The 22550-nt window shown below is 58.1% G+C and overlaps 2 protein-coding genes across 6 annotated transcripts in view; one reads left to right on the forward strand and one right to left on the reverse strand.

The window, feature by feature from the left end:
• Positions 1-2285: 2285 nt before the first annotated feature.
• On the forward strand, positions 2286-8762 carry MFAP2 (microfibril associated protein 2). Of its 5 annotated transcripts, none has more exons than XM_053660181.1 (10): positions 2286-2358; positions 3674-3886; positions 4650-4724; positions 6268-6357; positions 6578-6604; positions 6708-6794; positions 6921-6965; positions 7720-7807; positions 8022-8095; positions 8281-8762. In XM_053660181.1, the coding sequence occupies exons 3-10, from the start codon at positions 4688-4690 to the stop codon at positions 8382-8384; spliced, it is 552 nt and encodes a 183-aa protein (XP_053516156.1). In that variant the 5' UTR covers positions 2286-2358; positions 3674-3886; positions 4650-4687; the 3' UTR covers positions 8385-8762. The 5 variants fall into 5 exon arrangements, with proteins under 5 accessions (XP_053516156.1, XP_037002023.1, XP_053516157.1 ...); XM_037146128.2 differs by having other exon boundaries at positions 3674-3819; XM_053660182.1 differs by having other exon boundaries at positions 3674-3819; positions 6271-6357.
• Positions 8763-8824: 62 nt separating this feature from the next.
• CROCC (ciliary rootlet coiled-coil, rootletin) overlaps positions 8825-22550 on the reverse strand; it is a 38242-nt gene continuing 24516 nt past the window's right edge. Inside the window, 12 exon segments of the mRNA XM_037146077.2 lie at positions 8825-10035; positions 10835-11014; positions 11731-11862; positions 12065-12265; positions 12560-12709; positions 13058-13282; positions 13875-14090; positions 15171-15334; positions 15645-15765; positions 15875-16044; positions 19749-20118; positions 21542-21709. Coding sequence (XP_037001972.2) covers positions 9949-10035; positions 10835-11014; positions 11731-11862; positions 12065-12265; positions 12560-12709; positions 13058-13282; positions 13875-14090; positions 15171-15334; positions 15645-15765; positions 15875-16044; positions 19749-20118; positions 21542-21709 — 2184 coding nt within the window. The 3' untranslated portion in view covers positions 8825-9948.

Raw genomic sequence — 22550 nt, forward strand, 5'->3', positions numbered from 1 at the left:
CCTGCTGATCTGTGATAGACACTGGGGAGGGCAGTGGCAGATACACGTTCATTTCACAAACCAGCACTGGGGGACAGCCGATGCAGGGACATACAGCAGCGCCCCCTTATGCACGGGGACACACTCCCATACTGCCAGCAGGTCCTGGGACCTCAGAGAGCACCAGGCTCCGTGCACACTTTTTTCCTAGACGTGCCTGTGACAAAGTTTAATTATAAGTCAAGCGCTGTCAGAAACTAACAATAACTAATAAACCAGAATGACTAATATACCATAAGAGTGATGTGAATGTGGCATTAGGAAGTAACGTAAGGGTTACTTGAACACAAGTACCGAGGTACTGTGACAGATAACTCACAGATGACAGAGATGGCCACCAAGTGACCAACGGGCCGAGGGCACGTGCAGTGTGGATACTCTGGACAAAGGGGTGACTCACATCCAGACGGAGATGATCTGAGATTTCATCACGCCACTCGGGACAGTGCATCTTAAAACGTATGAACCGTTTACTTCTGGAAGTTTCTATTAAATATTTTCAGACCACAGAGTTCCACGGCTAACTGAAACTACGGAAACAAAACCACAGATAAGAGCGACTGCTGTATTCACTTCCTGTCTAATAGGATTCAGAGTCCAAGACACAAGCAGTCACGGGGAGCAGGACCCAGCGAGGAGACCCAATGGTGAGGGCCTGAATCCAGGGGGCATGCCAATGGCCCCCTCCCAGCTGGAGCCCCCTGCCTCAGGCCCAGGCTCCCATGACTCCTCAGCAGGGCTGAGGACTGCCCCAGAGGCAGGGTACCTGCATCCACCCCCCCAGCCAGTCTCTCATTCATTCCACAAATGTTCACGGAAGAGCTGCTGAGCAAGGCATTGTGCCTAATGGGCCAAAACAGACCTCGTCCCTGCCTTCATGTGGTCGACAGGCTAATCGAAGGCTAATCGAATGGTCCCACAGACACAGGACAGCATGCCAGCTACGAGCAGCAAAGCAGAAGATGCTTTGGAGCATGACGGGGAGACAGGGAAGGCTCCTCTGAGGAAGGGAGGGTCCGATCTATAACCAGAAGGAGGTGGACCTCACCAGTGTTCCAGGAGGAAGAAAAGCTTGAGCAAAGGCCCTGTGGCCGCAGAGAAAGGATTTTAGTGAGAGAATGCCAAAAGATCCCGTGACTGGAGGGCATGAAGAAGCAAAGCCAGATTGGGATGAAGGGTAGGGCTCTTGGGGGCCACCGGGAAGCTGAACTTTGAGTCTAGATACATGGAAAAGGAGTGGAGGCTTTAAGTAGAAAGGGGGCCAGTGCCTGAATTGAGCGGGAAGGGCAGGACCCCCTTGAGAAGGCCCAGATCGGAGGTTGTCACAGAATCCAAGCAACAGATGGTAATGGTAGCCCTGGCTGGGTAGAGCAGTGGTTAGAGCATTGTACTGCTACACTAAGGTTGTGAGTTTGATACGTGGTCAGGGAGAATCAACCAACGAATGCGTCAATAAGTAAAATAACAAACTGATCTCTCTCTCTCTCTCTCTCTCTAAGTCAATAAACTTTTTAAAAAAATTTAAAGAGATGGTGGTGGCTTACCACCATGGGGTCAATGAACAGACTCGAAAGATACTTTGGAGGCAGAATGAGGGACTGAGTGCTGAATTGGATGTAGGGGCTGGTGGCAGGAGAAGCCTGAGTCCGGAAAGGATGATGAGGCCACTGAATGGGAACACCTTCTGGGGCCAGGCCTGGGAGAGGGTCATGGAGTCCTGAATTTGGACTTGGATCCCTGATAAATATGTATGCCTTGGGGACATTGGTGGGGCCAGGCCTTGTAGGCTGGACCCTGAGGCCTGAAAGAAATGCTGGTTATGGAAGCCAGTCTCAAGCGAGAGATGACTAAGAAGACCCAGAAGGTGCAGCCAGAGAGGCAGGGGGAAAATCAGGCCACCGAGGGTGTCCTCGAAGCTGGGAGAAGCCAGAGGGGAGCGCAAGGCTTACTTCCAGCTGAGCGGCCCTGGGCAACTCCTTTATGAGCCTTGGTTTCCTCCGATTGTAAAATGGGGTAACTCGTCCATCCGTCTGACCCACCTCGCCACTGACTGCGGGTCAGAAGCGATGCGGAGAGGAGAGGGAGAAGTTCTGCACAGAAGGAGTGTAGGGCAGACTTGACGATGGCTCCGCGGGCGCCCCCAGGAGCCGGTAGGGACTCGAGGGCGCGGCGGCGGCCCTGGTGGAGTCTCTCGCGTTAGGACCCAGCGGATGCAGGGCTGGAGGGCGGGCGCCGGCCCGTCGGGGGCCCGGAGCGGGGCTCGCAGCGGGCAAAGGGGCGGCTCCGGCGGGCGGACTTGCAGCGGAGTGACCGGGCCAGGTAGGCGAGAGCCTGGCTGCGGGACTCCGTGGGCAGCCCTCGCGGGACCCGGGCCGCGGGCAAGGGGGCGGTGCGGGGCTCCGCGTGTCCCCGCTACGGGGGGCCGCTGCCGGCGTCCCTGAACCCCGGCCGTCTGAGCAGATGCTAAGAGGCCACTTACAAAGTTTGGGATCGCTTTGAGGAGAGGACGCGGACTGGAAAGGGAGAGGAGCCCGAGTTTGGGGGGAGCCAGAAATGGGGGCGTCGGGGCTGGGGGCGGCTTTTGTTCTCCCTGGGAGGTTGGAATGTGGTGGGTGGGGTGGGGGTGTGTGGCGGGAGCCCCGAGACGCGGACAAAGGGAGATCAGAGACCGGGAGAGCGCGCCGGCCGCGGCTGATTGTTCCCAGCTGTGCGGGCCGCAACATCTGGTTTCCTCCCGTCCGACCCAGCCCGGCCTCCGCAGCGCCTCCCTCCGAGGGAGCGTGGGCAGGAGGCTCTGGGAAGGCCCCGCTGGTCCCCCTCCCACGAGGAAGGCAGAGGCGAGCGGAGTTGCGGCTGCTGCGGCAGGTCCTAGGGCTCCCCCAGGCCCCCGAAATCCATAGTCTAGAAGTGCTTGGAGCTGTTCCCTCGGTCAATTAATTACTCCCACGGGACTCTCCTCTTTACAAGAACTCCCCTTGCCCTAGAAGCCGCTTTACTCAAGAAGCCTGGGCCTGGGTGCCAGACCTTGTGGGGAGGAAATGACTAGACTCTGTGCAGGGGGCTGAGAGGCCAAGGAGGAGCTTTGGGGACAGAGGTCACCCCACTTATAAACCCCTTAGGCCTCGACTCAGGGCCGCCTTCTGGTGCCAACAGCCCCACTGAGCCTGGTGCTGTCAGCCCCCAGGGATGGGGACCGGGGAGTGTGGCCCTGTAGGGAGCTGCAAGGAAGGGGGTCCAGGTCTTTCAGCCCCTCTTACAAAGGGAGGCCAAGGGGGCTCAGAGTGGGGCTGTGGGGAGCCAGATGTCCCTAGCCTGAGGGGCAGCTTGAGTCCTGAGTCTCATCTCCTGCACCCACCCTGTCCCACCTCAGTGTCCTCACCAGCCTCACGCAGCTGCACAGAGGGTTCAGGGAGGGAGGGAGACGTTGAATGCAGGAGATGGGCAGGGGACACAGAAGTCTCAGGACTGGGGAAAAAGGGGGCAAGATGCCCACTTCTGCCTCTTTTCATCCCTTCTCACTTCTCAAGGGAAGTGTGTCCAAGTTAGGTTTCCAGTTAGCTGTGGGGAAGAGCTCCCCGTGTTGTGGCAGGGAGGGGGTGCTCCTGGGTGAGTGAGCCCGTGGGCCCCTTCCCAGGCCTCCCAGCAGAAAGCTGACTGTTTGCGGCTGCCCTCCACTGAGCTGGGCCCGGACCTGGGGACCTGCAGACTCTGCCAAGTCCACTGTGGGGCCAGAAGCCAGACGCTGGACTCAGCCAGGAGTTCTTAAACTTCCAGAGCCTGGTGAGAGCTGTGGATCACTGCTCTGTCCCCCCAAAACTACATATACAACACTTTTCATCCGATGTCGGTGGGTTCAGCACCCCTAGGCTGGGTGACATCATGGTTCCCTCCAGCACTGCCTTTCTAGGAGCCAGAGAAGCCCTCCTCAGACTCCACCCTAAGTGTTTCCTGCTGCTGCAGACAAATAGACCACAGTCTCGTGAGTCTGATGCACAGCCAGGTCTTGGGAGGCCTGGCAGGAGAGGAATCTTCTGGGGGTGGGAGCCCTGCCCAGGCCTGGCCGCCTTCAGGGGCCCTGGGGCCTGTGCACGCATGTGCTTTCCTGCAGAGCAAGATGCTCAAGGCCTAGGGGCTAATTGGGAGCAGGTGGTGGGTTTGGCAGATGCCACTGAGTGGACTGTGATGTTGGCTGGACAGGGCTGGGGTCCCAAGGATGCGCCCCGGGGTCAGGGATTTACATGCTTGATGTACTGGGCACCTGGGGAGGTGCTAAACCAGAGCTGGGGGTGGTGGTGGACAAGGAGAGAAAGGCCAGAGCTGGGAGGGGGTTAGAAATGTCCCCTGACTGAGCGGGGCAGGTGGGGTCTGCTCTCCATCAGCCCTGGAGCCACGTTGGAGGCCTTGTCCCTCAGGGCTTGAGCCCTGGGTGAACCATCAGGGACAGCAGATGTCCCTTCAAAGCAGTTCCCTCTCCAGACTCTGGGCCCTCCCTGTGTGTGGCTTCTATTCTGGGTGACTCTTCCTCCAGGCTGATTTGGGGAGCGGAGGTGGGCTCGGCCATCCTGGCTCAGTGGGCCTGGGATGCGGTTTGACCCCCTCCCTTCTCCCAGCTGTCTGACATCAGCCCAGCCACCTTCACCCAGTAGCCATGAGAGCTGCCTACCTCTTCCTGCTTTTCCTGCCTGGTAAGTGGCTCATGGAGGTGGTGTGGGGGTCCCCTTATGTGGGTGAGGGTGAGGGTGTGGGGTCTTTGCTGTGCCCGATGGCCAGAACTCAGGTCCCCGTGTCCCAGGGCCTCCTGCCTCCTGGACCACAGACTGGACTAGCCAGGCCCTCCCAGGGTCTGAAATATTTCCTGGGCTCTCACCCTACCGTCCATGCAGCAGACAGGCAGTGTTCTGGAGAGTGGGCACACACCCAGGTGCAGAAGGCCACACTTTTCCGTTCACTGTCACCCTCCCAGGAGCTGATGTATAGGGAGTTGATGGTACTGAAGGCAGGGAGTCTAGGCCCATTTGGGGCTCCACCACCCTATACAGTCTGGACCTTAGAGGGGGTCCCTGGTGGTCAAGTGAGAAGTTATCAGTGGGGATCAAAAGGCCCTGACAGGTCCAACCTGCATCTCTGAACAGCTATCTCTTGAGCTTCTACTCTGTGCCAGGCACCAGTGTGACCGGATGCAGGGCCAGCTGCCCACTTCTGTGAAAGCCGGTACTCCAGAGGCAGGTGCTGATGTCAAGGAAAGTGGTTTATTTGCAGATGCTGGGCATCTGGAAGATGGGGGACTCCTGTCTCAAAGCGCAGCTCCACGTCTCAGTGGAGGCAGAGGTTTTGACAAGCAGGGCGAGGGGAACAGACAGGGATCAAGGGAGGGGGTTGCAAAGCTCTCTATGTGCGGACGAGCACGGTCCATTTCGATAAGACAAGTGACGGTCCGGTGTGCAGCATCCTGGTTTAGTCAGACTGGCTCCACGTCATCCTGGCTCCATGGTTGAAAGTCAGCACATCTCCTGGAGCTGGGATGCCTGAAGGTCAGGATCTGTACCTTTCAAAATTAGTTCCTAGGATTCTTCGACCAACATGCTGTTCATCTACAAGCCACATACTAGTCAGAGTCAGATACTACTAGTCAGAGTCAGCACTTACAGAAACGATGTCAAGAGCATGGTGGGGGGGTCATGATTTTCCACTGTTACAATTTTCCACTGTTGCCCTTGGCGGGGCCCTGGAGATAGATACCACAATGAACCAGGCAGATGAGTTCCCGCCCTCGTGGTGCCGCCAGTCTAGGCAAGGGAGGGCTGTGTTGATAACGTGGAGTTTGCGGAGCGCTATGATGGAAATACCGGGAGGATGAGAACAGCAGGAGGTGGGCCAGCGAGAGCCTGTCAGCAGGGCTGAAATCTTGAGACCTGAAGAAGGTGACCAGGGTTACAGGCCTAGGGAGAGTTAGATGCCGTGGCCCTGGGACAAACAAGAGAGTGCCCAGTTCCAGGAATGGCCAGGATGCAAGCATGGGGGGAGGGGGAGGGAGGTCAGGAGGAGGCCAGCGAGGGGACACCAGACCCAGTTTACATGAGAGCCTTAATGGTTGAGGGATGCATTTGTACCCTGAGGGTCTAAGTGTCTGGTTGTAGGATCTTAGGGTTTTGCAGACCTGCCTCTCCAGGAGCGGCTCCCACCCCTGCTGTCCCCATGGGACACCCCCATTGCTTTGTCTCCCCACAGCAGGCCTGCTGGCTCAGGGGCAATATGACCTGGACCCACTGCCGCCGTTCCCAGACCACGTCCAGTACCCCCATTACAGTGACCAGATTGGTAAGGCCTTGTGCCCCCACCAGTCCCTCCCGGCCCTGCCATGTGATCAAGGCTGGCTCCCCAGATATGCAAAGGCTGGGCCAGAGACCCGGTGGGGTTAGGTGATGGGAATCAGGATGGGGTGGGGGGACACTCCGGGTTCAGTTGTGACCTCCTCTGCCCCTGGAGCTGGGAACCAGCCTGTCCCACCCCCCAGCTCCGCATTCACCTTTGTTTTCAGACACCCCGGACTACTATGATTACCAAGGTAAAGGGCGGGGGCTGCCTAGGGCGGGCAGACACCCAGGCAGGTGGGTGGCGGACAGGGCAGGGCAGGGCAAGGAGAAGACCCCTTACCACGCCCTGTGCAGAGGCCACTCCTCGGCCCTCCGAGGAGCAGTTCCAGTTCCAGTCTCAGCAGCAAGTCCAACAGGAAGTCATCCCGGCCCCCACCTTCGGTAGGCCGCAAGCTCCCATCAGCCCTGGGGGTGGCGGAGTCTGTGCAGGGGCTGGGAGAGGGGACCGAGCCCTGCCCTGGGTTGGCCTCTCTCAGTGGCCTCTGCCTGCCCCTCTCCTAACACCAGAGCCAGGAAACGCAGAGACGGAGCCCACGGAGCCCGGGCCTCTTGGTAAGAGATTTCCCGACGGCCAGAGAAACAGGCACAGCCCCGAGGTTAGGGTGGAACGGGGCCGAACGCTGGGAGGGTAGACTGCCAGGCCTTGGGCTTTTGCCCAGGTGGGTGGTAGGGTGCGGGGCTTGCCGAGGTGGCCCTGCTTTAGACTACACACCCAGGGCCCCCTGGGCAGCTCTGGGAGATCCCCCTGCCCCCCTGGGCCTGGCTGGAAGTTGCATTGGCTGCAAGTTTGGGAGGAGGCTCCCTGCTTCCAGATGCTGGGGACAGTGAGTGCGCTGGCAGGCAGGTGAGGAGGGAGCAGGAAGCCCAGGCAGGCTGAGCGGGTCCCGGGCTGCCCCAGCCAGGAGCCTGAGAGAGCAAGACTATGAGGGGTCCCATCTGACCCTCATGAGCTCAGTGTAATGCTGTGTGCACCTGTGAGGTCAGCGTGGCTTTGTGTTTGAATGGATGTGTGTTTGAGTACATGCTTCTGAGTGTGGTTGTGAATTTGTATATGTGTAAATACACTGTATAAAATCGGGCTGCCTCAGTGCCAACGACACTGTGTACGCCTGTATTGCACGTGTATCTGTGTGTGTTGGTGTGTGTTGGTGGGGGCGGTATGGTCTAGGCCAAGGGGTGCAGGGCTTACCTAGACCCTGAGATGAGAGCCAGTCTCTGGTGGGCAAGGTTACGGGCTACCCTACCCCCGTTCTGAGCCCTAAGCCGCAGCCCCCTCCCCCCCGGTCTGATCCCGCCTGTCACCCAGACTGCCGTGAGGAGCAGTACCCGTGCACCCGCCTCTACTCCATCCACAAGCCCTGCAAACAGTGTCTCAACGAGGTCTGCTTCTACAGGTGAGCACAGGCAGACTGGAGGGGGCAGGGAGCAGAGGGGAAAGCTCCAGCCAGCCCAGGTGGAGATTGGGGAAGGAGAATGAATCCTGAAGCTGAGCTCAACCCTGGCTGAGCCCTGGCCTGTGGGTTGGGGCTCCAATACCAAGTCCTGCGGGCTCCCCCTCGGGGCTGGGTGGCAGCGGGACTGACCCCTCCCCCGGCCTTGTCCCCCCAGCCTCCGGCGAATGTACGTCATCAATAAGGAGATCTGTGTCCGCACAGTCTGTGCCCACGAGGAGCTCCTCCGAGGTAGGCAGTCTGCGCCGCCACCTGATCCCTGCCCCGGCTCACTCAGTGTGCGTCCGCCTATGCACGTGTATGAAACACGGGTCACGTGCGGGCGCCAGGTCCAGGGGGCACCGAAATCAGAATGGGGAGCGGTTGCCATCACCCAGCCCCACCCTGACCCCATCTCCTTTCTGCGCCCCCAACAGCCGACCTGTGCCGGGACAAGTTCTCCAAATGTGGTGTGATGGCCAGCAGCGGCTTGTGCCCGTCTGTGGCGGTCTCCTGTGCCAGGAGCTGCGGGGGCTGCTAGGGCACAGCTGGCCCCCGAGCCCTGGCCCCCCCTCAGATCCGGGGCCTTCGGGCCCCACTCAACCTGGTGCTTTTGTTCCCAGCCTGACATCTCTTTTATTCGGTAAAAAGTTAGTGGACTGCGGCCAGGGGTTGTCTTGGGCCCCTCCCCAGCCTGTGGCCACCCCCCCAAGGCACAGTGGGGGCTCCCCACTGCACAGTCTTCGCCCCCAGAAGGGAGCCCCCTGGCCTCTCAAAGGGGTCTGGGCCTCCGATGCGCCTTCTTGGTCCCTCTGAGGACAGTCCCCCAGACCCTGAGGTAGGCTGTGCCCCTCGCCCCAGCTGGTCTGCTTGGATTCCCTACAGCCCCTGGGCATAGACCACCTCTGTTTTCTACAAAATTAAAAACAAGTTTTTACAAAAGATTCAGTCATTTTTCAGAGACTACCAATCGGGTGGCCAGGTGCCTCCACCACTGTCCGCCCTCTCTGAGAGGTTCCTGGTCTCTCAGGAAGGGCCTGTCCCGCAATGGGCCATGACAGCTGACTGCAGGGCTACATTATAAGCAGAGGGTCCGGGAATACAGCTCTCTCACTGTCAGGACCTGTCCCGTCACCAGGGGGGTGCAGGCCAAGGCAGGAGGCCACCAGTGTGGAAGTGTAAGGGTGAATATAGGGCACAGGGCAGAAGGTCAAGGTAGATGGACTGAGAGATCAGGGACTTGGGTGGGAGGCGGTGGGGCTGGTGCAGTTCAGACAGAGGGCAGAAGCAGGGCGGGCCAGCGCAGTGCCTGACCGGCCCGTGGGCCCAGGCTCCGCACCTCCTATCTAACCTTCCAAACAGGGTTCTGGGGCGGGCAGTCGTGTGCACATCCTCCCAGCAGGGAAACTGAGCCCGGAGGGTCCCACAGCTACAAGGGGTGGAGCCGGGCAGAACCTGATTCTGTCGGAGTCCATCCGTCCCTCCTGCCCCAGGCCCTGCTTGTCTCCCTCCCGTCTGCCAGGGGGATGAGGTACATGGACAGTAAAGGGACACATCTGTACAAAACCATTTCTAGAAAATGGGATCTTGTTATAAAAAACACAAACAGTTCCAAACAGTTAACATTATAAAAAGGTATAAAAATACAGGGATTCTGAACTCTGAAGAATTTCCTGACAAACATTCTGAACTAAGGCAAAGAGACCTCTGGGAAGCCAGGGCGGGGCCTGGGTCTCTGACCCCTGCCCGAGGCCCAGGCACCCCTCCGCCTTCCTGTGAGCCCGTGCTCCAGGGCTGGCCACAGACAACAGGGTCTCCCTGACCCCTGGCTTTGGCTCAGCCACGCAGTGAGGATCGCGTACAACGCAAAGTGGTTCATCCGGGGAGGGACACTGGACGGAGGCAGGGCCCACAGAGGGCAGGGGGCTCCGACGATGCCGGTGCTGGGTCTGGCCTGGCACTGGAGTCCCGCCTCTCAGAGCTGCCAGCCAGGCTCTTCCTCACCCTCATTTGAGCTCTGGGAGCCCTGACATGCTCAGGCCCTTGGGTGGATTGTTCTGGAGAGGAAGCCTCTCCCCTGCCCCGGCCACCAGTGGGGGAGGGGCTCATTTCTCTGGGGGCCCAGAAGCGGGAGAGAAGGATGCTGAGCTCCTTCGAAGCTCCTGCTGCAACTGTCCCTTCAGTGTGGACACCTGGAGAAGAAAGAGAAGGTAGAGCCAGCCCAGGTCCACAGCCCGATCGCAGAGAAAAGGGGGTGACTACAGCCAGGTGTAGTCCCACCCCAGGAGGGACCAGCGCCACCTGTTCCAGGCAGATGCAGGTCTCATAAAGAACCGGGTGTTTTCTTCCCTCCTCATTCGGGTCTGTGGTACCATCAGGTGTCCTCTGACTGCGTGGCATCTCTTTGGGAGCTGCCCTATCCCCACCCTCATCACTCAGACAGGCCTAGCACTGGCCTGACTCCCGGGATGGACCTGTGACTCAGGCCTGGCTTGCCAAACCAGCCTTGCCCTGTAGACATGATAAGGTTGGGGAGGGTCAGGAAGGGGCCTGGGACTGCAGCTGGTCAATGAGAAGCATCCCTGGGACTCTTGCTGTTGATCTCAGAAAAAAATGCCTCCCCCACTTTCCTCTGGGATCAAGGGTTGTTGGGATAACCCGAGGCTGGGGCTGCTGAGGCCACCTGTGCCACCCAGGGAAAGGGCCATCCTAGAGCCAGAGGAGAGCAGAGTTATGTGCCAATGGCATCACTTAAGCCCATGTTCAGCCATGGTTGACACCACCTGACCATTTCAGTGTTGGGTGCCACAGACTGCTTATACCCAAGAGGTTACACCCAGGCCTCTCCCCCTTCCCTTCCTCCTTCTCCAGCTTCTCACTTCCCTCCTGGCCCAGCTGCCCAAGCAGGTTGGGGGTTGGGGGGGAGAGGGTTGGTCCTGCTGGCTCTGCAGCCCCCAGGGGAGAGGCCGGAGCCCAGTCAGGCCTCAGTACCTGCTCCTCCAGCCCACGCACCCTCTGCCGGTGGGCCCGCTCCCGCGCCTCCAGGGTGCGTTCCGTCTGCACCTGGGCACTGCGCAGGCGCTCCACCTCCTGCTGCAGCTCCAGCTGTTGCTGCTCCTCCGCCTCCAGCCGGGCTGGGCTGTGGTCCTGCTCCAGCACCACCACCTGGGCCTGCAGGAGAGGCCGCTAGTCTGGAGTCTGGCCCCACATGTGTGCACGCATGCCTGTGCACAAGGAGGCGTCAGGCACCTCCCCAGGGTGGGAGCCTGGGGGACCTCACAGCAAGGCCAGTGCAGACAGGGGAGGCAGAAGGAGCTTTAAGATCCCATTTGTTCCAACCCCACCCCCACCCTCCTGGCCTGTGATTAGAGTACCTAGTGACCCCTACTCAGACACACACACACAGATGTACTCAAATGCAGGCCCATACACACACAGGCTCCAAAACAAGCACGAGTACTTGTGTTCACATGGGTACATACATGTGCACAATATTCCTACATACATGAAGACACATGTAGACATGCACATAGCTATACCATATTCTTAATACACAGGCTTGCCACACCTGTGCAAAAGGTTCATGCGCAAGAATACTCTGAGGTATGCTCATGCCTTACACATCCATGACACACATGAACACACAGGCTCAGGTGCTAGCCCGCCATTAGCATCTCTTTTCTCTGCACTCTGGAGAGCACCCCCACCCTGGGATCTCACTCTGAGCTACCCACCCCCCACCCCCACCCCCACCCCGGGGCCTGGGCTCGCAGCCTGTGGGCTCGGGGCTGGCTGAGGTATCAGCAGCTCCTGGGACAGCCTGGCCCTCAGGCTAGGGTGAGGGTGGGGTTGTGGGTTAGGGCGAAGTGGGTATCTAGGGCTGGGACCTCTAGCAGCTGGATCTGTCTCTGGGCCTCGGCCAGCTCCAGCTCGGCCCCCGTGAGTGTTCGGTCCAGGCGGCCCTTCTCTGCACTCAGCCGCACTGTGTCCTCGTGGCTGCGAAGCTTCTCCCGCTCTACCTGGGTGGGGAGAGCAGGAGGGGAGCAGGGTGCCCGGGGCGGCGGGAAGTCTGTGAAGGGGGATGCTCCAGGAGGGGTGTTAGATTCGAGGCAGCGGGACCAGGGGGACCAGAGGCTCCCGGGCCCTAGTGATGTGCAGCTGGGACTGGCCATGGCCAGGACCTAGACAAAGTGAGGGGAAAGGCCCTGGGAAGCAGCCCACCTTGTCCAGTGTCCTCTTGAGAGCCACCCGGTCCTTCTCCAGCCGCAAGGCTGACCGCTCCACCTCCCGCTTCTCAGTTTCTAGCTGAGCCAGGGCGCGCTGTAGGCCGGCCAGGCGCTCCTGCAGCAGCCGCCGCTCGTCCTGCAGCTTCTGCACGGCGTGCAGGGCTGCAGCCTCAGCCTCTTGACGCTGCCGCAGCACCTACACAGAAGCCAGCAAGTCCCTAATTCTCCTGGGCTTCAGCGTGTGTGTCTGAAGCTTGGGGAAGACGAAGCCAGCCTGCTGTGCCCACTCACACAGTAGGGCAACTGTGAGGCCCGCACCAGGGAACTGTCACCTGAGGGCAGACAGCTCTCCTCTCTGGGCCTCAGTTTCTCCATCTCTATAATAAAGGTATCATGCTTCATTCCCTGGGCTTGTGGGTAGTCTAGGAGGCTGGACCTGGATTTGGGATGAGGCTGTGATAGGTGGAAAGGTCCCCACCCCGGCCCTCACCTCCTGTAGCTGTTGCAGCTGGCCCACAGCCTCTGCCCGCTGCAGCTCCAGGTCTTCCACCTCACCCCGCATCGTCTGCACCTGCTCACTCAGGGAGCTGCTCTGTTTCCGGGCCTCTGACAGTGCCTGCCGAGCGGCCTCCAGCCGTTCCTGGGGGACAGGGATGGATGGTGCCAAGCTGGGACACAGACTCTACTCTATCTCACGCCAGTTTCAAAGCCCATAAGACAGGTAGTCACCTCACCTGGAGATAACAGATAGCAGGCCTAGCCCACTGACCTATACTGTTTCCCCGTTAACCTTGCACCTGGTCCCTCCAAGCCTATACTATAGGCTGTTCTCTTAGTGCTTCCTCCAATGCCTCCTCTTACTGGCTGATGCTTTTAGTAAGCCCACCCCTCTCTCTCACTGACTGGCTCCTTAGGGTTTCCAACTGACTGCCCCATTGGCTAACTCTCCCTGGGTCCGCCCACAGCCAGACCCAGGAATCGCCCATACCTGGAGTACTTGGCGGTCATGTTCGCAGGCCTTCAGCGCCTTCTGCAGTTGCAGATTCTTGTCCTGGGCGCTTGTGAGGCTGGCATTGTTCTGGGCCAGAGTCTCCGTCAGACCCTGCACCTTGTCTTGCAGGACCCCCTCGCTCTCCTCCATCTTGGCCAGGGCCCCACTTAGCCGCTCCACCGTCAGCTGCAAAGTCCCCGCCTTCGCCTCACTGTCTGCCACCTGACAGGAGAGACAGGGCAGTAAAGTGGCTCAGTTCTCACTGTGGCCTCCAGAAGAAAGGTCCAACCCAACCCAAGCCAACCCCTTCCCACCTCCCTCTGGGCCTTCATGCCTGACACTCACTATTCCCACGTGATCCTACTGGCTCAGCCTACTGCCACCTAGGCCCCGCCCCACTGCTCGTTAACTATCCTCACCCAGAGTGCCATCAACCTGGTTGTCTCAGACCCCCTGTTCTTGACTTTGGTGTATGATTATGCAGGGCTAGCAGAATTACTGAACAGTCCAGTTAGAGATGAACTTCCTAGCAGCCAGGGCAAAATAGGAAATGAGTGAAATCTACTTCTCTAACTTGTCCAGCATGCTTCCTATGCGTGGAGATTCTGTCATCAACCAGTCCTAAATTCCAATGTTGGCTCTGCCTCTCCTTAGCTGTTATCTGGGGGGATGACATCACCCCCAAGCCTCTGTTTGTCCACCCGTGAAGTGGGGATCACGATAACACCTCACAGCATTGCTGGGAGGTTTACTTAGTCTGTGTAAAGCACTTGGCCTGCAGCTGAGGAGCCTGCAAGCGGGGGAGGGGACCCACCTGTCTTTGCAGGGAGTCTACCCGGTCCTGGAGGACCTGGGCCTGCACCTCCCGGTCGCCCAGGCCCAGGCGGCTGCGCTGCAGCTCCCCCTCCAGTGAGCGCCGCTGCAGCTCCAGCTTGATGGTGCGGCTCTCAGAGGCATCCAGCACCTCCTTCAGGCGCCGCTTGTCGCTCTCCAGCTTCACCTCATTGGCCTTCATCTTGCTGATTTTCTCCTAGAAAATGGGTGGGGGAGGGCTCAGGTCCCAACTGTCCAGCCCACCCCACACCTCCCGCACCCCTCAGGACCTTTTGGGAAAAGCGGGGAACAGCCCAGAAGCTGCGGGTGTGACCTGAGTTGAGTCAGGCAGAAGCCCTGGCCCCACTGGATTTTAGGGAACGATGCCCCTCCTTCCCCCAAATGAGTTCAAATGGTGAAGGAGGCTTGGGGAGTTGGAACAGGACAGGAAGACAGACTGGGGTCCTTCCACCCCTGTCACTAGCCCTGAGACAGGGTGGGCCCAGGGGGTGTCCTTACAACCACCCCCAGGCCTGGCCCCTCTCCCGCCCTGCTCAGAGCCCCAACCCTGCCGCGTCTGCAGCCGGCAGCCCGGCTCTGGCTGCTGCCCAGCGTTGCTCCTGGCCTCCTCCTGCGGCCCCTGCGGCTGGGCCCAAGGCCAGAGCTGGAGCCGCAGACACAACAACCCCGCTCAAGCTCGGCCTAGAGCCAGAGGCAGGGGCAGGCTGTGTGGGCAGCAGTGGAGGGGGGGTGGGGAAGGGTGGGGGGGAGGGAAGGAGTTGGTGGCTGTGAGAAGGGCTCAAGTCTTTGGCAGCCGGGACCGTCACTACGAGGGCCCATGCTTTCTGCCCCAGACACACACATACACGTACATGCAGATGAAAGACACATAAACAGCCCAGAACACCACCCACGTGGCTGTACAGAGAGGAAGGAAACAGAGGCCCCCTGAGAACCGCCTCTGTGTATGGAACTTAGGGGCATCATGTCTGTGAGGTAGTTATTGGTCTCCCTCTTCTGCAGATGAGGAAAACAGGATTTGGAAAGGCTAAGAAACCACAGAGTCAGACTGAACCCAGGTCTGTCAAGGTCAAATGCCCAGCTCTTGCTTCCACCATGTTGTGATCTTAACACAGAACAAGGCAGTAGACCTGACTATGCTTTTACAGACTTACAGGCTGGTCACTTCAGTGGGTGCTGAAACCCAGGCAGGCAGAAACAGATGCGCACAGTAGGACTTATGACCATTCAGTACCCAGATCCTCCCCTCACCCTGCCGCCCAGGGCTCCTGCCTACCTGGCTGGCCCGGAGCTCACTCTCGGTGGCCTGCAGGCTCCTCTCCAGGGCGGTCACCTGGTCAAGCGCAGCGCGGCGCTCCCGCTCGCTGCGCCGGGCACTCTCTTCCTGCAGCACCAGCTCCGCCTGGGCCCCGCTCAGCCGCCCATCCACGCTGCGCCGGGCTACAGCCCCCACCCCAGGGGTCAGAGCTGGCCAGGCACAGCCTAGAGCCCTGGGCTAGGCCACAACATGCCTGGCCTGCTTGTCTACCCACCACAGGACCTGCCCCTGAGTCCTTGAGGGTCTGTAAGTTTGGAGATGGGGTGGGGCTCACCAGGAATGGTCTCCCAGAGGCAACAGCCCCCAACTCGGGTCACAGTGGCCAGGGCAGGGACTCAGGAGCCACTCAGGGAACCCCACAGCCTCCCACCTCCGCTGCCAAGAGCACGAGAAAACAAAGCAAGGACCCGGGGGTCGGGGTATCTGACTCACCTTCCTCGCTCTGGGCCACAGCCTTCTGCAGCTGCTTTGCCCGGGAGGTTGCACTGTCCCTCTCGGCCTCCATGTCAACCAGCTGGCGACTCAGGGCACTTGTCTGGGTCCGAAGCTCATTCTGCAGTCCCAAAGTTGGGGGAAGGGAAGACCCTTGCTCTGACAACCTGCAGCCCCTCACTGGGCCCTCAGCCACTAATTTCCCAGCCAGCCACTCACAGCAGCCTCACCCGTTCTCTCTGGGTGCTCCGAAGCTCCTGCAGGAAATCCTGGAGGGCCCCCCGCACGGCCTCTGGGTCCAAGTCTGGAGACACCGGGGAGGTAGCAGGTCCTGGGGATGGTGGCTCAGATCCAGGGCTGTGTTCCAAGGGGCTGGGGCTGCGGGGTCCTTCCCCACTTCCTAGAGGAGGAGAAGTGCTCAGGGATGCGGCAGCCACTGGCCTCTCCTGCCAGGATGCTGTCTGCAAGCTCTCAACACATCTTCCCCATCCCAGCAGCCCACGTGAGCTTCCCATGGCCCCAGTCGGGTCCCCTCACCCTCCTGCGTGTCACCCTTCACCCGCCCCCGCTGCCCTCAGAGTCAAGCCCAGCTCCCGTGCCATCACTTAGAGGCCCCATTGCTCACTCCAGCATGAGCCTCTCACAAGCTGGCTACGCCCCATCACCCTCTGCTCTCATGTTCTAGAACATTCCCTTTTCCAGCACTAGGGCCTTCATATATGCTGTTCCCTTCTCTCCCTACAACTTCTCTTTGCCTGGCCCATTCCCTTAGATCTAAATGTAAAGAGCACTCCCCAAGGCCTCCCTGACCCCACACCATGTTGGGGTGACCTTGTCCCACCCTGTTGGAGCTCTGATGTCTGCTCCACACCCAGCCATGAGGGCTGTGTCCCCAGGGCTCAGTCCAAGGGTGGACACTCCATCACCTCAACACCTTCCTGTACTGAGCGCTGGCACTGAGTCAATGCTTTTCCTACATTACCTCCTTCTATCCTCATAGTAATCCCCTGGGACTAAGGACTAATCCCCCCTTCAGGGACCGCATGGGCTGCGCAGGCTGCGTGGGCTCAAAGTGAAGGGAGGGGCAGAATGAACAGAGACAGGACGGCACCTAGAGGTCAACATTGAAACTGCAGGACGGGATTCGGCCTGTTAGCTTCCTCCAGCCTCTGCCAAGTGACAGACACCCAGTCTGGCCCACAGCTCTGTCAGCACCCAAGGAACCCACAGCAGGACATTCCCCCATTGCCTCTGGGACCCCCATCTCTCAGAGTAGAAGCCAGCACTCTCATACTTGAGCAGGTCCCTCGTCCCCATGTCCTCACCCCCCACTCCTCCCACCCTGCCCCCTACACTCCGGCTGCTCTGTCGCTGTGTTCACAGCACACGGTTACCTCCACTTGTCCTGAGTCTCTTGTCCCATCCTTCCTTTACCTACCGCCTCCTCAGTGGGGCTCTCCCCATCTCCCATGCACCCCAGCTCCTCCCTTGCCTTATCTTTAAAGAGAATTGTTGATATATACAAAACATGCCTTTCTAACCACCTCTAAGTGTACTATGTAGTGGCCTTAATTATATTCACATCATCACACGACCATCACCACTATCTGTTTCCAAATCCTTCCATCATCCCTCTTCGGGGTTGAACTGTGTCTCACCGAAATTCATGCTGACGTCCTAACTGCTGGGACCCGAGAACGTGACCTTGTTTGCTAACAGGGTCATCGCAGATGTCATTAGTTAAGATGCGATCTTACTGGAGTAGTGCAGGCCCTGCTCCAATACGATGGGTGCTCTTATAAAAAGGAGAGATTTGCCCTGGCTGGTGTAGCTCAGTGGATTGAATGCGGGCCTGCAAACCAAACAACTGAGGTTCGATTCCCAGTCAGGGCACATACCTGGGTTGCAGGTCAGTTCCCAGCAGGGGATGCACGAGATGCAACCATACAATGATATTTCTCTCCCTCTCTCCTTCCCTTCCCCTCTAAAGATAAATAATGAAATCTTTGGGGGGAAAAAAGGGGGGATGGAGTGCCCCTCTGTGAACCAGAGGGTTGCTGGTTTGATTTCCAGTCATGCAGTCATGTGCCTGGATTGCAGGCCCAGGTCCCCAATATGGGGTATGCTAGAGGCAACCATACATTGATGTTTCACTCCCTCTCTTTCTCCCTCCCTTCCCCATCTCTCTAAACTAAATAAATAAAAATCTTTTAAAATTTTTGTTATTTATTTTTAGGAAAGGTTCTCCTTTCGGGAGAAAGAGAGGGAGAGAAACATCAGCGTGCGGCATGAGCCCCTTACTGGGGATCTGGGCCTGCAACCCAGGCCTGTGCCCTGACTGGGAATCAAACCAGGGATGCTTTGGTTCGCAGGCCTGTGCTCAATCCACTGAGCTACACCAGCCAGGAAACAAAAAAATCTTTTTAAAAAGGGGGACATTTGGACACATACTCAAGGCGAAGGCCATGTGAAGGTGGGAGTTACGCGGACACAGCCAGAGAACTACTGGAAGCCAAGGCGCCTGGGGCAGGCCCCTCCCCCCAGCACCAGCGCGGGAGCAGGGCCCCGCCCACACCTTGATCTCAGATTTCCGGCCTCCTGAACTGGGAGACAGGAATTCCTGTTGTTTAAGACACTGCTGATGGCTCTTTGTTACAGTAGCGCTGGAAGCTAATGCACCCTAGAGACTGTGCTCACTAAACAATAACTTCCCACAGCCCTTCATGGCCTCTAATCTACTTTCTGTCTCTGTGAATTTGGCTATTCTAGATATTTGATGTAAGTGCGATAATTGTACGCTCTTTGCCCTTTGGGACTGGCTTATTTCACTTAGCATGATGCTGTCAAGGTCTGTCCCTGTTGTAGCATGTGTCACAATGACCTTCCTCTTTAAGGCCGAGCACTGTTCCTCTGTATGGACACGCTACATGTTCGTTCATCTGCTCACCTGTCTGCGGACACTCATTGCCCCCACTGTTCGGCTGCTACAAACACTGGGGTACAAGGATCTGTTCGGGTCCCTGTTTTAAATTCTTTGGGGTACTTGCCTAGGAGTGGAATTGCTGGGTCCTATGGTAATTCTGGGGTTAGCTTTTTGAGAAATTGCCAAGCTGCTCTCCGTGCGGCCGCTCCATGTCACATCCTCACCTGCAATGTGCCTAAACTCACATTTCCTCACCTGTTTTCCAGCCGTCGCCCCACCCAGTACATGCTGTAGTTCATTTCTATAGCACATTCCTGTCTGATACTCCCTTGCCTAGACTATGAACGCCATGAAAGGACAGTTTTGTTTACTGCTCCAACCCCAGCACTTCGATTATGTTTGGTGCACAGTAGGTGCTTTGTAAATACTGAGTAGCTGTGTGAACGAATGAGATCCTGGGCCTAAATCTGTGGATTTGAAAAGGCAATGACTCATTACCCCACAGCCCACAGCCCACGGTGATCGGATCCCTTGGGTCCTAGTCGGGGCCCTAGGAATCAAGGCGACCCTGTGCCAGGCTGAGACAAGATGAACGCTCCCTACAGGGGCGCTTGCACCCCCTGAAGCACAGCGAGAATCTTCCCAGCACCATCTTCCGGGCCTTGGGAGCAGGTGGGGCTGGGAATTTACTAAAGGGGTCCCTGGAAGGGGTCTTGGCGGAGTGTGTATCTGCCTGAGGGAGACCCGGAAGTCACAGGCCTGACACAGAGGGGTGTGGAGCTGAAGAGAATGGGGTGCTGATAAAGAGAGGGTGGGGGTCAATAGGGAGGATGGATGCCCAAAGACTCAGAGGAGTTGGGGGCATCAAGAAGAGGAGACTTCCGGCCCCTTCAACAAGAAGTGACCCAGGGAGCCTGGATCAGCAGAGAGTATCTTTGGCGAGGGGGCGGGGCCTAGACTACGTCAAAAGAGGGGCGTGGACTCACAGAGATGGAAACTGACTTTGCCTAGATGGGCGGTTCTCTGCTGGGTGTCAGAGACGAGCAAAGAGGAGGCATTAGAGATTGATTGGTAAGCAAAGAAGGGACGAACCCAGCAGAGGAGAACTAGTCCTGCGGGTGGGGACCAGGCGTCTCCATCCTCCACTTTTCCCTCCTGTGCACTTCTAGAACTTAGCTCACCTCCTGCAGGTGCAGCGCGGCCTGGGGAGCCCACAGGCCGCGGGGCGGGGCTGGGCGTGCGACCAAGACCTAGGCCCCTGCGCAGGGCTGATCTCAGGCCGCCCAGCTGGGCCTCGGCGGCGCGCCGCTGGGTCTCCACTCGGGCCAGCTCGGCCTCCAGGCCTTGCGCCCGACCCTCGGCCGCGCTCAGCCGCAGCCCCAGCTCCGCAGCCTCTGTTCGCGCTGCCTCCAGCTTCAGCTCTAGGCTGCGGGCATTGTCCAGCTGCTGCTTCTCCGCACTGCGAGCTTCCTCCAGGTTGCCTAGAAGGCCTCGTTCACGGGCCCGGAATTCGCCCTCTTGCTCCTGCAGCTTCCGATGGGCTCCCTGGAGCTGGGGCAGGGGTGAAGCCCTGAGGGGAGGGTCAGCAAGACCGCCTCCCAGCCTGCTGCCCCATCTCCCAGGCCCAGCCTCAAGCCTACCCACCCCAAAGTGGCGTACCCAACACCTGTTCCTTTAGTGGTCTCCATCCGAAGAGGAGAAGACCATTCACAGGTGTGGGAGAAACCTATTAGAATTTATCTCTTCCACTCTTCCACCCTGGCTGGCGTGGCTCAGTGGACTGAGTGCCTGTCCGCGAACCAGAGGGCACACAGTTCAATTCCCAGTCAGGGACATGCCTGGGTGAGGGCCAGATCCCCAGTAGGAGATGTGCAAGAAGCAACCACACATTGATGTTTCTTTCCTCTCTTTCTCCTTCCTTTCCCCTCTCTAAAAATAAATCAATAAAATCTTTAAAAAAAAAGAATTTATCTTTCTTTCGTGACTTCTAATTACAGGGTTTATTAGTAATAAACAGCTGACACTTACATAGATAGGGCTTATCAGTGCCAAACACTGAGTACTTTCCAAAAAACGTCAACTCCACCACTATGAATCCGCTCTATTTTACGAGTGAGGAAACTGAGGCAGGACACCGAGGCCCAGAGCTGTCATGTAACTTGCCCAAGGCCCACAACTAGTGAGCTAGGAGCTGGAAGGCTAAGCCAGGCCCTCTGGCTCCCAGGCCTGCTCTCTGCACCACAAGACCACACTGCCTCTCAGCGCAAGTCCTTTATCAATAAATCACACAGCGGGGGGAATGTACTACAGAATTATTTACTGACAGAGTACATGATCTCTCTTTCTCTCACACGCACACAGAGACGCAGCTCTCTAATATGGAGAATCAGTCAACTTCTCCCAATCAGCAGCTTCACTGCTACCGAGCAGCGCCCGGAAGCCAGGAGCTGGGTGGAGGCTCTGTGCACCTCCCCTGCTGGACTAGGCCCTATCCCACAAGTGCTTCGAAGCACAGAGAGGGTAAGTGACCTAGTCAAGGTCACACAGTAGATTCGATGTAGTGAAACAGCCAGCAAAGGTGGAGTGCAGACTCTGGAGTCAGACTGACCTACGTGGTTGTGTGACCCTGGGCAGATCCCTTATCTCTCCAAGCCTTAGAGTCTGGTTCTCTCTGTAAAATGGGGCTAACTGTGCCTATCTCAGGAGGCTTCTGGGTGAATCCAATAAGGTTATAGCTACAGGGCTCCCCTCTCCCCATCGACTCCTGCTACAAAGTTCTTACCGTTGTTGTTATTATTATTATTACAGCCGGGGAAGACTCTCAAGGAATAGGGGACAGGGGCAAGTGTTAGGTACTGGTCTCTTTGAATGACTCCAGCATTAGAGTCCCGGCCTGCTTCTCCCGAGAGGGAGGGACAGAGCAGCCACTGCCCCCACGACCCTCCCCCTCCAGCCTGCCCACCCACCTAGTTACCTCCTGTCGCAAGGCCTCCAGGCTGGCCTCACCCTTCAGCAGCTTCTGTCGGAGGCCCAGGGCCTCCCGCCGGCACTCCTTTTCCGCCCGCTCACCCAGTGCCAGGCGGCCCTGCAGCTCCCCCAGCTCCCGGCCCAGCCTGGTGTTCTCACTGTCCAGCATCTTCATCTGTGGGAGAAAGAGGACACGGGTAGGACCTAGGACCCATTCTCAGCACCCACAGCCCCCTCTAGTCCTGGGTATTATAGGTGAGTGCTCAAAGGTTCCTACAGCATCCTGTTCAGCTCTGCCCCTAGACCCTGCCTAGTCCGGGCCTGGCACGGGGGGGCACTTGGGACCCATTGCCCTAGGGACGTGTACACTGAACACCACCCCAAATTCACTGGGAGCTTGCCCCAGTTACATCCAATGAGCACGAGCCATGCCAGGCACCTGGGCACCAATGACCTCAGTTTACCACCAAATCATAACTGTCTCTCACGGAGAGTCGGGGAGGGATTTGAGCCCCTAGGTGTTCTTCAGGCAGAAGCCACAGCTCCCTGGACCACCTCCCACCTGTACAAATGCCTAACTACTATGGCGTGCTCACCCAGTGTCTGGCCCTGTTCTAAGCACTTCACTCATATTAACTCATTTCATCTTAACACAGTTCTAGATGGGGTAGGGCTTAACAGTATCCCTATTTAAAGGATGAGAAAACTGAAGCTCAGGGAGGTGAAGTGACTTGCCCAAAGTCACACAGCCCCCAGGGAGCAGACTGGGATTTGATCTCAGACAAGTGGAGTGCTAAGGTACATTTTAAGCCCCTGTTTCCCCACAGGAGTGGGGGCAAGGCCTACCCCAAAGTGCTATAAAGTGAGGGGAATGGGAGATCATGCTGTGGCATGCAAAGCACCCAGCAAGAGCCTGGCATTCAATTTCAGGGACTCCTGTGGCTTCCAGGACTTCAGCCCAACAGGAAGGGCCTGGGTAGAAGGGGCCATGCTGGGAGGCGGAAAGGCTTTGTATT

Source organism: Artibeus jamaicensis, unplaced genomic scaffold, assembly GCF_021234435.1.
Source record: "Artibeus jamaicensis isolate MK-2021 breed Jamaican fruit bat unplaced genomic scaffold, CSHL_Jam_final scaffold_847, whole genome shotgun sequence".
NCBI lineage: Eukaryota > Metazoa > Chordata > Mammalia > Chiroptera > Phyllostomidae > Artibeus > Artibeus jamaicensis.

Bases quoted from the DNA above. Each gene is read 5' to 3' on its own strand.
- MFAP2 (XM_053660181.1), top strand. From the start codon at position 4,688: ATGAGAGCTGCCTACCTCTTCCTGCTTTTCCTGCCTG. The intron at 6,795-6,920 runs GTAGGCCGCAAG...TCCTAACACCAG, and splicing joins CATCCCGGCCCCCACCTTCG to AGCCAGGAAACGCAGAGACG. The intron at 6,966-7,719 runs GTAAGAGATTTC...CCTGTCACCCAG, and splicing joins CACGGAGCCCGGGCCTCTTG to ACTGCCGTGAGGAGCAGTAC.